We start from the raw sequence: 14052 nt of genomic DNA, 5'->3' as shown, positions 1-14052 counted from the left end.
TAGGGCACCTGTAACCCCCCCTTGCTGACCTACGTTGAAATGCTTGGAATGTTCTTTCCTGTGAAATAGCATTAAACAATGCCCACATTAATTTCTACTTCCGTCTCATGTCCTTTCCTTATATTAGTTGTATAAGTAATACAGTGTGCTATACAGCAGGAAGCTTATAAGATATCCAGCTGTGCCCTCTGAAAAACCATCACAGGCAAAGCGCCAATACAGGGCTAAGACTGAATTGTTCTACACCGGCTCCGACGCTCGTCTTAAGTGGCAGGGTTTGCAAACTATTACAGACTACAAAAGGAAGCACAGCCGTGAGATGCCCAATGACACGAGCCTACCAGATGAGCTAAATCACTTCTATGCTCGCTTCGAGGCAAGCAACACTGAAGCATGCATGAGAGCATCAGCTGTTCCGGACGACTGTGTGATCACACGCTCTGTAGACAACGTGAGCAAGACCTTTAAACTGGTCAACATTCACAAGGCCGCAGAGCCAGACGTATTACCAGGACATGTGCTCCGGGCATGTGCTGACCAACTGGCAGGTGTCTTCACTGACATTTTCAACATGTCCCTGATTGAGTCTGTAATACCAACATGTTTCAAGCAGACCACCATAGTCCCTATGCCCAAGGACACTAAATCAAATAACATTTTATTGGTCACAGACACATGGTTAGCAGATGTTAATGCGAGTGTAGCGAAATGCTTGTGCTTCTAGTTCAGACTGTGCAGTAATATCTAACAAGTAATCTAACAATTTCACAACAACTACCTTATACACACAAGTGTAAATGAATGAATAAGAATATGTACATATAAATATATGGATGAGCGATGGCCTAACGGCATAGGCAAGATGCAGTAGACGGTATAGAGTACAGTATATACATATGAGATGAGTAAGGCAACCTGCCTAAATGAAAACAGACCCGTAGCACTCACGTCCATAGCCATGAACTGCGTTGAAAGGCTGCTCATGGCTCACATCAACACCATTATCTCAGAAACCCTAGACCCACTCCAATTTGCATACCACCATAACAGATCCACAGATGATGCATCTCTACTGCACTCCACACTGCCCTTTCCCACCTGGACAAAAGGAACACCTACGTGAGAATGCTATTCATTGACTACAGCTCAGCGTTCAACACCATAGTACCCTCAAAGCTCACCACTAAGATAAGGATCCTGGGACTAAACACCTCCCTCTGCAAATGGATCCTGGACTTCCTGACGGGCCGCTCCCAGGTGGTGAGGGTAGGTAGCAACACATCTGCCACACTGATCCTCAACACTGGAGCCCCTCAGGTGTGCGTGCCCAGTCCCCTCCTGTACTCCCTGTTCACCCACGACTTTGTGTTCAGGCACGACTCCAACACCATCATTAAGTTTGCTGACGACACAACAGTGATCACTGTTCACAGACAACAACGAGACAGCCTATAGGGAGGAGGTCAGAGACCTTGCCGGGTGGTGCCAGAATAACAACGTATCCCTCAACGTAAGCAAGACTAAGGAGATGATTGTTGACTACAGGAAAAGGAGAAACGAGCATGCACCCATTCTCATTGACAGAGCTGTGGTGGAGCAGGTTGAGAGCTTCAAGTTCCTTGGTGTCCACATCACCAACAAACTAGAATGGTCCAAACACACCAAGACAGTCGTGAAGAAGGCACGACAAAGCTTATTCCCTCTCAGGAAACTAAAAGGATTTGGCATGGGTCCTCAGATCCTCAAAAGGTTCTACAGCTGCAACATCGAGAGCATCCTGACTGGTTGCATCACTGCCTGGTACGGCAACTGCTCGGCTTCTGACCGCAAGGCACTACAGAGGGTAGTGCGTACGGCCCAGTACATCACTGGGGCTAAGCTGCCTGCCATCCAGGACCTCTATACCAGACGGTGTCAGAGGAAGGCCCTAAATTTTGACACCAGCCAGCCCAGTCTAGGATCAAAAGGCTTCTCAACAGCTTTTCCCCGCAAGCCATAAGACTCCTGAACAGGTAATCAAATGGCTACCCAGACTATTTGCATTGTGTCCGTCCCCCCAACCCCTCTTTTACGCTGCTGCTACTCTCTGTTTATCATATATGCATAGTCACTTTAACTATGCATTCATGTACATACTACCTCAATTAGCCGGACTAACCGGCGCCCCCCGCACATTGGCTACCCGGACTATCTGCATTGTGTCCCGCCACCCGCCACCCACCACCTGCCAACCTCTCTTTTACGCTACTGCTACTCTCTGTTTATCATATATGCATAGTCACTTTAACCATACCTACATGTACATACTACCTCAATTAGCCCGACTAACCGCTGCCTGTATATAGCCTCGCTACTGTTTTAGTCTCGCTATTGTATATAGCCTCACTACTGTTATTTTCACTGTCTTTTAACTGTTGTTTTTTATTGTTCACCTAAATACCTATTTTTTACTTAAAAATTGCACTGTTGTTTAGGGCCTGTAAGTAAGCATTTCACTGTAATATCTACACCTGTTGTATTCGGCGCATGTGACAAATAAACTTGATTTGATTTCATTTGATCAGACACTCAACAAGAAGGTCTGATTTCATAATTACTGAAACAGTATTCAGGTGTTAAATATAAAGATCCAGTCCATTTAAAAAAATGAATGCATCTTACATTTCAGTGTAGTGATGCAAAAATTCTAGCAAAATGCATAGTGCATAGAATTAAAAAGGTATTGCTGGATATTATTCATCCTAATCAGACAGGTTTTTTTTACATAGACGATTCATTGGAGGTATTTAATAAGACAAGAACTGGAAACAATAGAACACCATGAACAATCTGGGAAACCAGGCCTGGTATTCTTAGCTGACTTTAAAAGGCTTGTGATAAAGTATGACTGGAGTTCATAAATAAATGCCTGGAATATTTTAATCTTGGAGAATCTCTTAAATAAAATGGGTAAAAGTTATGTATAGTAACCCTAGGTGTAAAATAGTAAATAATGGTTACTTCTCAGAGAGTTTTAAACTGTCAAGAGGAGTAAAACAATGTTGTCCACTATCGGCATATCTATTTATTATTGCCATTGAAATGTTAGCTGTGCTCAAGGGGTTCGAAATCAAGGATTTAAAAACAAAAGGTGTCATTGTACGCTGATGATTCATGTTTTTAAATCCATAATGTGTATCCCTCTACAGCCTCATAGAGGATCTAGATACTTTTTCTAACATCTCTGGATTGAAATCAGATTATGAAGTGTACTATGTACTATAATACTGATGTTAACCCTTCTGGTTATAACCTTTTTTGGCAAGACAGATCTTCCAAAGGTGGGAGAGTGGCAATCTTTACCAAGGATCACCTTCAGTGCTCCGTTGTCTCCACCAAGACTGTCCCCAAACATTTTGGTTTGCTGGTTTAAAGCATTAAACATTCAAATAGCTCGTTGTTGACTGTTGCTGGGTGCTATTGTCCTCTATTAGCACCGGCCGGGACCCTACCTGCCCTAAACTCTCTCCTGGCCCCTTACACTAAGTCTGAATTTGTCCTGCTAGGTGACCTAAACTGGGACATGCTTAAACCACCTGACCAAGTCCTAAAGCAATGGGACTCCCTAAATCTCTCAGATTATTACCATCCCCACAATGTATGACTCCAAACACCCAGAAAAGGCTACTGTCCGCGATGTTATCCTCACAAATAATCCTGATGGATATCAGTCTGGTGTTTTCTGTAATGACCTAAGTGATCACTGTTTTACAGCCTGTGTTCGTAATGGCTGCTCAGTAAAACGACCTGTCCTGATTTGTCATAGACACTGGCTAAAAAACTTTATTGAGCAAGTCTTCCTCTATGAACTGGCCTCTGTAAAATGGTATAGAATCAGCTTGATTCCCTCTGTTGAAGACGCTTGGACATTCTTTTTATATATTTTCAGTGATTTGGATTTGGTGAAAGGCTCGGCACACACTGACTGGCTCTCATTCAGGCAAATGAGAAATAAGTGCACTCAGGCTATCCTGAAGGCCAAAGTTAGTTACTTTAAGGAGCAGTTCTCTCTCTGTGGGTCTAACCACAAGAAGTTCTGGCACTACAGAGGGTAATGCGTATGGCCCAGTACATCACTGGGGCAAAGCTGCCTGCCATCCAGGACCTCTACACCGGGCGGTGTCAGAGGAAGGCCCTAAAAATTGTCAAAGACCCCAGCCACTCCAGTCACAGACGGTTCTTTCTACTACCGCACGGACATATTCAATCAATACCTATCCCAGTCTGTTGTTCCCACATGCTTCAAGAGGGCCACCATTGTTCCTGTTCCCAAGAAAGCTAAGGTAACTGAGCTAAACGACTACCGCCTGTAGCACTCACTTCCGTCATCATGATTTGCTTTGAGAGACTAGTCAAGGACCATATCACCTCCACCCTACCTGACACCCTAGACCCACTCCAATTTGCTTACCGCCCAAATAGGTCCACAGACGATGCAATCTCAACCACACTGCACACTGCCCTAACCCATCTGGACAAGAGGAATACCTATGTGAGAATGCTGTTCATCGACTACAGCTCGGCATTTAACACCATAGTGCCCTCCAAGCTCGTCATCAAGCTCGAGACCCTGGGTCTCGACCCCGCCCGGTGCAACTGGGTACTGGACTTCCTGACGGGCAGCCCCCAGGTGGTGAGGGTAGGCAACAACATCTCCACCCCGCTGATCCTCAACACTGGGGCCCCACAAGGGTGCGTTCTGAGCCCTCTCCTGTACTCCCTGTTCACCCACGACTGTGTGGCCACGCACGCCTCCAACTCAATCATCAAGTTTGCGGACGACACAACAGTGGTAGGTAGGCTTGATTACCAACAACGACGAGACGGCCTACAGGGAGGAGGTGAGGGCCCTCGGAGTGTGGTGTCAGGAAAATAACCTCACATTCAACGTCAACAAACCTAAGGAGATGATTGTGGACTTCAGGAAACAGCAGAGGGAACACCCCCCTATCCACATCGATGGAACAGTAGTGGAGAGGGTAGTAAGTTTTAAGTTCCTCGGCGTACACATCACAGACAAACTGAATTGGTCCACTCACACAGACAGCATCGTGAGGAAGGCGCAGCAGCGCCTCTTCAACCTCAGGAGGCTGAAGAAATTCGGCTTGTCACCAAAGCACTCACAAACTTCTACAGATGCACAATCGAGAGCATCCTGTCGGGCTGTATCACCGCCTGGTACGTCAACTGCTCCGCCCACAACCATAAGGCTCTCCAGAGGGTAGTGAGGTCTGCACAATGCATCACCGGGGGCAAACTACCTGCCCTCCAGGACACCTACACCACCCGATGTCACAGAAAGGCCATAAAGATCATCAAGGACAACAACCACCCGAGCCACTGCCTGTTCACCCCGCTATCATCCAGAAGGCGAGGTCAGTACAGGTGCATCAAAGCTGGGACCGAGAGACTGAAAAACAGCTTCTATCTCAAGGCCATCAGACTGTTAAACAACCACCACTAACATTGAGTGGCTGCTGCAAACACACTGACTCAACTCCAGCCACTTTAATAATGGGAATTGATGGGAAATGATGTAAAATATATCACTAGCCACTTTAAACAATGCTACCTAATATAATGTTTACATACCCTACATTATTCATCTCATATGTATACGTATATACTGTACTCTATATCATCTACTGCATCCTTATGTAATACATGTATCACTAGCCACTTTAACTATGCCACTTTGTTTACATACTCATCTCATATGTATATACTGCACTCAATACCATCTACTGTATCTTGCCTATGCCGCTCTGTACCATCACTCATTCATATATCTTTATGTACATATTCTTTATCCCCTTACACTTGTGTCTATAATGTAGTAGTTTTGTAATTGTTAGCTAGATTACTTGTTGGTTATTACTGCATTGTCGGAACTAGAAGCACAAGCATTTCGCTACACTCGCACTAACATCTGCTAACCATGTGTATGTGACAAATAAAATTTGATTTGATTTGGCAAGCGGTACTGGAGTGCCAAGTCTAGGACAAAAAGGCTTCTCAACAGTTTTTACCCCAAGCCATAAGACTCGTGAACAGGTAACCATATAGTTACCCGGACTATTTGCATTGTGTCCCCCCCAACCCCTCTTTTACGCTGTTGCTACTCTGTTTATCTTATATGCATAGTCACTTTAACTATACATTCATGTACATACTACCTAAATGGCCCGACCAACCAGTGCTCCCGCACATTGGCTAACAGGGCTATCTGTATTGTGTCCCACCACCCGCCAACCCCTCTTTTTACGCTTCTGCTACTATCTGTTCATCATATATGCAAAGTAACTTTAATGATACCTACATGTACAATCTACCTCAATAAGCCTGACTAACAGGTGTCTGTATATAGCCTAGCTACTCTTTTTTCAAATGTCTTTTTACTGTTGTTTTATTTCTTTACTTACCTACACACACACACACACACACACACACACACACACACACACACACACACACACACACACACACACACACACACACACACACACACACACACACACACACACACACACACACACACACACACACACATACCTTTTTTTTTGGCTAGATGTTCTTTACCATTCTGCCATCAGATTTGCCACCAATGCTCCTTATAGGACACATCACTGCACTCTATACTCCTCTGTAAACTGGTCATCTCTGTATACCCGTCGCAAGACCCACTGTTTGATGCTTATTCATAAAACCCTCTTAGGCCTCACTCTCCCCCAATCTGAGATATCTACTGCAGCCTTTATCCTCCACAAACAACACCCGTTCTGCCAGTCACATTCCATTAAAGGTCCCCAAAACACACACATCCTTCGGTTGAGCCTCTTTTCAGATAGCTGCAGCTAGCGACTGGAAAGAGCCGCAACAAACACTCAAACAGTTATCTCAAAGACTCAATCTTTGAGATAACTGTGGCTGCTTTGTGTGATGTATTGTTGTCTATACCTTCTTGCCCTTTGTGCTGTTGTCTGTGCCGAATAATGTTTGTACCATGTTTTGTGCTGCTACCATGTTGTGTTGCTGCCATGTTGTTGCTATGTTGTGTTGCTAGCATGTTGTGTTGTCATGTGTTGCTGCCTTGCTACGTTGTTGTCTTAGGTGTCTCTTTATGTAGTGTTGTCTCTAATATCATGATGTGTGTTTTGTCCTACATTTATATTACATTTATTTTTAATCCCAGCACCCATCACCGCAGGAGGCCTTTTGCCTTTTGGTAGGCCGTCAATGTAAATAAGAATTTGTTCTAAACTGACTTGTCTCGATAAATAATGGTTAAATATATATATATATTTTAAAACAGTTAAAATATATGGCAAATAGAAATCAATTTGGATGATGTTAAGGTCTATCTAGCCAGCCTGTCGATAAGGTTTAACAACACAGTAAGGAAACACCCTCTGTTATGTCGTTTCATGAAGGGAGCGCGTTGCTTACGCCCAGTCTCCAAGACTTTAGCCCCGTCTTGGTATATGTCTATTGTGCTTGAGGTGATTTCACAGCAACCTTTTGAGCCTCCAGCGTGGAGTTGAAATATCGCTCCTTCAAGTTGGCTTTGCTTAAAAAAACGATTGAGTGAGGTCAACGCACTGTCAGTCCACCATTTGTGCTTACAGTTTGCCCTGGTGTTATCCAAGGTAACGTTGTTACCCAACCCAGCCTTTATGCCTAAGGTCAGCTGCAATTACAATTGTCTCGCCTTAGAGCTTATGGCTTTCCAACCACCTCCCTTCACTTCTACTGAAGTAGTGTCTTCACTGTTTATGTCCAGTACGTGCTTTGCGCATGACGTAAGAGTGACCAACTCTTTGTGTCTTGGGTGCCCTCCTGTAAGGGTGGACCCTCTCGTCAACTCTGTTCAAAGGTCTCTCTTTACAAGAGATTTGTGAGGCGGCATGTTGGGCCACCACTCATACTTTTGAAGTTTGGAAGTCACCACACCTTCATTGGCACATAGTTCTCAGTGTTGGAGCCTTTGAGGGGTGATACTGTTTGGACTACCCTGGCTTCAGATAGCATGTCTGCAATATGGGACTTGGCTATATTCCAATGTGAGACATTGAAACGAGTATTTGAAATAGAACTTAGGGGCTACTTGTGTAATCCCGGTTCTATGATGATAGATAGGAGTGAGATGTCTGACAGTGTTTCCCTGCTCGCAAGAGTGCAAAAAAGAGAGGAATGCTTGAGAATGACCAGCTGACAGGCTCTGTTTATTTTCTCTGTCATGATGTACAGACAAGTTATTTTGCATCATCTTGTTTTGTTGCTTTTCTGTTTTAGTTTTTCATGACCAGTAAGAAAATATTTATTTGACTGACCACTGCCTATCCGTCTCTGTGTACACTTGAGGGGAAGGGTAGAGAATTGGAACGCAACTTTCTTGAATAGGGATACCAGTTATATAAATACAATTTCTATGCGTCTTCTATGTGTCTTTGTGTTTTTTCAGTTCTATTAATTATATTCCAATGTGTCTTACATATTGTACTGAGATCCAAACTATTGCAGATTACTTTTTGAGAAGGCACAGCCCCTGCCCACACCTAGGGAATGTTTGAATGATTTTTGTGTCCAGACTACCCTCACTCTCACTGAAGGGGATATATCACACACAGTGAACACACTCAGCATAGAGATCTTCCATGTTATCTATTGGCTGCCTAGGCTCTTACATAACCAAGATATTTTACTTTCCTTTTACAGTATCAGATGATTTCCCAGAAACTGGTGCAGTTATCATCAACAGTTATGTAATTTTATCTGTGAAGAAAGGGATGTAGTATTTGCCTCGAGACTGCAGGGTTGCCAGTCCAAGCCTTGATTCTGTCTGTTGTCCTTTTTTAGTTGATTTTTGTTGTTGTATTTTTTTAGACTGACCACTGCCTATTCCTCTCTGTTTACACATGGGGAGAAGGGTAGATCATTTGGATGCAAACTTCTTGAATGGGTTGTTTGTTCTATTAGTTCTATTTCTATGTATCAGTCAGACATGCTTTTCAGTCCTAGTAATGTTTGATCTATGCATTTTACACCTTTTTGTTAACCTCGCGATAGTTCACACGCAGCTTCAAACCAGTCGGCACACTTACTGACAGGTCGGTAACGAACAGAGTAGTAAAGGATTAGATAGTAGGGTTTAGTTCTTAATGTTTGGTTCTTTAGTCCGTAAACTGTGATTGACTAGGCACTCCAGTACAGTAAGTGGCGGCATTCAACGATAACGTTTGTTTGCGGACCGCCATAATATTATAGAAGAAGAAGGTAACGAACAGTTTTGCAAAACGTTTGGATTAGTGGCGAACTACACGATTTACTGTGTTAAAATTAAAGTCGTGTGGAATTGAGGAGTAACTCAATGTGTTGCTTGCTTTTTTAGCTAGCAAGTCGTTGGAAATAGCTTTAGCTATTCAGCTAGGCTACCGTTAGTGAAAGTAAACAAACCAAGAAACCCAGCTAACTGTTACTACTAAAGCTAGCTGATGTGTCATCAAGGCGCTTTGCTGAAATAGATTTATAAGTGAGCTAGCAAGATACATGGTATTCATATGTGTGTCTCCATGAGAGGTAGCTAAACTATATGACATAGCAACATTTATTTATTTGTAAATGTATCCCTCACCCCCTCCTCCCCTTATCTCATCTTCTTCCAATTCTTCTGTGCATGATAGAAACCTAACAATGCAGTGCAACAATGTGACAACTATCCCCAAAGGGCTACTGCAGCTTCGAGACCGTTTGAGTAGCATGATGGACAGCCTGTACTGTGACCCCAAGGTAACAGTGCACCATGTCTCCTCTTCAGCAATACTGTTAAAAGCTCTTGGTCTAACAGTAACAGACATGTATTACTTCTTAATAGGACAAAAGGTCATGTGAAGCATGTTCATGACCCTTCTCTCTCTCCTCACTAGGTGGCAGAGCTGATGAACACATCAATGGGGCAGTACCTCAATGGCCACCCATTCTTAGCCCTGGCTGTGTTCGTATTTGGCGCCATGGCCACTGTACCCATTGTGATTTTCCTGACCTTTGCCACTGTTACATTCATTGGTGCCACTGTGGGTTTTGTTTTATTGGAGGGTAAGTCTCTGCACTACCTATACAATACCTACTGTCCACTACTACAGTGCCAATACACTCTTTCCAGCTGTGTAGTTTAAAAACTAATCTGAATGCCTGTCTATCAGGGACAATGATGGTGGCTAATACTGAAACCCCTTTTCACTCTTGTTTTTCCTCATTATTCCTACCTCCTCCCTCTCCCTCCAGTGTTTCTGCTATCCCTAGGAGGGGTCAGTCTGCTGTGTGTGCTCTCTGCTCTGGCCATCCTCTCCATCCTGGTCTCCTTGGTCCTCGGTGCCTGTTACATTACCTCTTACAATGTGCTCAACTTCTACTACAGCCAGCGGTATCAAAACACACAGCCTGGAGTAAACACACACACACACACAGAGGCCCTTCATTTGGGATTCTAATTTTCTCCATCTTTCTTTCTCTTTTTCACCCAGTGTCAGTAGGTACCGAGTCACTAGGTTGGAGCCTGCGACAAATATAACAGTCATGGAACAAGATGGGTGTGTTCAACTTAGCACATTATTTGGTTGATAAACAAAAACTCCTTTCTAGACATACAGTTGAAGTCGGAAGTTTACTTAGGTTGGAGTCATTAAAACTCCACAAATTTCTTGTTACCAAACTATAGTTTTGGCAAGTTGGTTAGGACATCTACTTTGTGCATGACACAAGTAATTTTTCAACAAATGTTTACAGACAGATTATTTCACTTATAATTCACTGTATCACAATTCCAGTGGATCAGAAGTTTACATACACTAAATTGACTGTGCCTTTAAACAGCTTGGAAAATACCAGGAAATTATGTCATGGCTTTAGAAGCTTCTGATAGGCTTGTTGACATAATTTGAGTCAATTGGAGGTTTTATTTTACTAGGCAAGTCAGTTAAGAACAAATTCTTATTTTCAATGACAGCCTGGGAACAGTGGGTTAACTGCCTGTTCAGGGGCAGAACAACAGATTTGTAGCTTGTCAGCTCGGGGGTTTGAACTTGCAATCTTCCGGTTACTAGTCCAACACTCTAACCACTAGGCTACCCTGCCACCCCATGTATTTCAAGGCCTACCTTCAAACTCAGTGCCTCATTGCTTGACATCATGGGAAAATCAAAAGAAATCAGCCAAGACCTCAGAAAATAAATTGTAGACTTCCAAAAGTCTGGTTCATCCTTGTGAGCAATTTCCAAACGCCTGAAGGTACCACGTTCATCGGTACAAACAATAGTATAAGTGTAAGTATAAACACCATGGGACCACGCAGCGGTCATATCGCTCAGGAAGGAGACGCGTTCTGTCTCCTAGAGATGAATGTACTTTGGTGCGAAAAGTGCAAATCAATCCCAGAACAACAGCAAAGTACCATGTGAAGATGCTGGAGGAAACCGGTACAAAAGTATCTATATCCACAGTAAAACGAGTCATATATCGACATAACCTGAAAGGCCGCTCGGCAAGGAAGAAGCCACTGCTCCAAAACCGCCATAAAAAAGCCAGACTACTGTTTGCAACTGCACATGGGGACAAAGATTGTACTTTTTGGAGAAATGTCCTCTGGTCTGATGAAACAAAAGTAGAACTGTTTGGCCATAATGACCATCGTTATGTTTGGAGTAAAAAGAGGAGACTTGCAAGCTGAAGAACACCATCCCAACCATGAAGCATGGTGGTGGCAGCATCATGTTGTGGGGGTGCTTTGCTGCAGGAGTGACTGGTGCACTTCACAAAATAGATGGATTCATGAGGATGGGAAATTATGTGGATATATTGAATCAACATCTCAAGACATCAGTCAGAAAGTTAAAGCTTGGTCGCAAATGGGTCTTGGAGTGGCCATCACAAAGCCCTGACCTCAATCCCATAGACGATTAGTGGGCAGAAGTGAAAAAGCATGTGCGAACAAGGAGGCCTGCAAACGTGACTCAGTTACACCAGCTCTGTCAGGAGGAATAGGCCAAAATTCACCCAACTTATTGTGGGAAGCTTGTGGAAGGCTACCCAAAACATTTGACCCAAGTTTTACAATTTAAAGGCAATGCTACCAAATACGAATTGAGTGTATGTAAACTTCTAACCAAATGGGAATGTGATGAAAGAAATAAAAGCTGAAATAAATCATTCTCTCTACTATTATTCTGACATTTCACATTCTTAAAATAAAGTGGTGATCCTAACTGACTTAAGATGAGGAATTTTTACTAGGATTAAATGTCAGGAATTATGAAATACTGAGTTTAAAGGTATTTGGCTAAGGTGTACTTTAACTGTATCATACAATGTTGTTTCTCATAAGTTTAAAGTGTCCCTTTAATTTAATACTCAAGTTGTTTGTTCTCTTCCCAACTTTAAAATCTGTCAGAGATGAAGAAGCCTATGGGAAGCCGGAGGTTTAAGGAGCTGCAGCATCAGTGATGGAGATGGCCTTCTACAGACACAATCGTATACTGATCACTGCACTGGCAGATAGGGGTTCCTCTAGACTCAAGAACTAGATAGAGTAAAACCTCAGGTTGACTTTTCATTAAAGGCCCAATGCAGCTGTTTTTATCTCAATATCAAATCATTTCTGGCTAGTAATTAAATACCTTACTGTGATTTGTTTTAAATGAAAACAAAAATTGTTTATTAGCAAAGAGCATGTTCTCAAGCAATAATTGTTTAGGTCTAAGTGGGGAGGGAAAAACTGAAACATATCTGTTATTGTCAGAGACATTTGGAACTCTCTTATTAGTCTATAAACTAATTTACTGCCAGGTGTCAACAGGCAGGCCACATTTTCAGCCCACCAAAGCAGGCTGAAATTTCAGGTGGTCTTTTCAAACAGCTCTTGCACTGAAAGGGCATCATTTTCACAATTGCACAGTATTATTCCAACATCATCTGGAAATATTTATAAAACAGAATCTTTGGGCCTTTAACTAGAAAAATCGATTATCCAAACAGCCCAATGGAATCATCACCATTGATACAAGTATTAATATGTCTTTATATGACACTGGAGGTTGTATAATTTCACCTGACTGAATGTAGGCACATTGTTTTATTTTATTGCATTATAGCATTTGTACTAATATCTCTATTTTCTTGATCTTTCTAAGGGTTAAGAGTACAAAGATGTATATTTTATACATAAACAGTTTAAATTCAAGCTGCTATCGGTTGCTAGTCTGTCAGATGTTACATGCAATGAATGCACCTTGGTTTTTGTCCATTTGCAATGGAGAGAGGATTAAGAACCTGTAATGGTAGAAATGATTTGTTAAACAAATCCCATTTAGAACATGACAGATGACCAGGTAGCACTGCAATATACCTGTTACTGCTACATTGTCAAATACAATCTGTGTATTCTGGAAACAATGTGTGCAGTATGCTATAATCCATATTGTACATTTGCCAAAGATTTTTCTTAAATGTGTTCCTCTAGTTTTGATCCACATAGGATTAATAACAGGTCAGTCTTTTAAGTTTAAAATCTGTGGTTCATTTGAAAAGTGGGAGCTAGTTTCTGTTACTACGGTCATGTCCGTTTGTGTGAACCAGAAATGTAAAGTATGCACTAATAGAGATGAGTGACTGATTTGTATCAAAAAGTGTTATGTATTCAATTGAATGTACCTTTTCTCTGAAGATTAGTGGTGAGATGTTACTTTGATGGAATGTTACAAGTAAAAAATTTTTAAAAAAATCACTTCAACTGCACTAAATTGATTTGCTCTAGAAAGCCAGTGTCTCAATATTGTAAGACATTTTTCTAATGTACAAAAGTAATTTGTAATGATTGACCCTTCACAGATTTGTAGTTCTGGCCTTGAGCAGTTAAATGTTTTGTATTGTCATGTTTAATGTGGACCCCAGGAATAGTAGCTGCTGCTTTCACAATGGGGATTCTAATAAAATAATACAAGTAATTCTAATAACTTACCATTT

At 42.2% G+C, this 14052-nt stretch overlaps 1 protein-coding gene across 5 annotated transcripts; it reads left to right on the top strand.

Moving 5' to 3' along the window:
* Positions 1 to 8811: 8811 nt before the first annotated feature.
* LOC112237342 (lipid droplet assembly factor 1) lies at positions 8812 to 14033 on the top strand. 5 transcript variants are annotated; one of them, XM_024405931.2, is made up of 6 exons: positions 8814 to 8998; positions 9720 to 9825; positions 9963 to 10131; positions 10321 to 10459; positions 10560 to 10625; positions 12482 to 14033. In XM_024405931.2, exons 1-6 carry the CDS (start codon positions 8955 to 8957, stop codon positions 12513 to 12515), a joined length of 558 nt encoding a protein of 185 aa, XP_024261699.1. In that variant the 5' UTR covers positions 8814 to 8954; the 3' UTR covers positions 12516 to 14033. The 5 variants fall into 5 exon arrangements, with proteins under 5 accessions (XP_024261703.1, XP_024261699.1, XP_024261700.1 ...); XM_024405932.2 differs by lacking the exon at positions 8814 to 8998 and adding an exon at positions 9005 to 9146; XM_024405933.2 differs by lacking the exon at positions 8814 to 8998 and adding an exon at positions 9153 to 9312.
* The last annotated feature ends 19 nt before the right edge of the window (positions 14034 to 14052 follow it).

Source organism: Oncorhynchus tshawytscha, unplaced genomic scaffold, assembly GCF_018296145.1.
Source record: "Oncorhynchus tshawytscha isolate Ot180627B unplaced genomic scaffold, Otsh_v2.0 Un_contig_8190_pilon_pilon, whole genome shotgun sequence".
In the NCBI taxonomy this organism is placed as follows: Eukaryota; Metazoa; Chordata; class Actinopteri; order Salmoniformes; family Salmonidae; genus Oncorhynchus; species Oncorhynchus tshawytscha.
The sequence above is the reverse complement of the archived record's forward strand: the minus strand, read 5'-3'. Positions and strand labels throughout refer to the sequence as shown.

What these genes read in the sequence shown, in the direction of transcription:
- LOC112237342 (XM_024405931.2), top strand. Translation starts at nt 8,955, where the DNA reads ATGGGGAGAAGGGTAGATCATTTGGATGCAAACTTCTTGAATGG. An exon ending in GATGCAAACTTCTTGAATGG is followed by an intron (nt 8,999 to 9,719) that starts GTTGTTTGTTCT and finishes TGTGCATGATAG; the next exon opens with AAACCTAACAATGCAGTGCA. An exon ending in GCCTGTACTGTGACCCCAAG is followed by an intron (nt 9,826 to 9,962) that starts GTAACAGTGCAC and finishes TCTCCTCACTAG; the next exon opens with GTGGCAGAGCTGATGAACAC.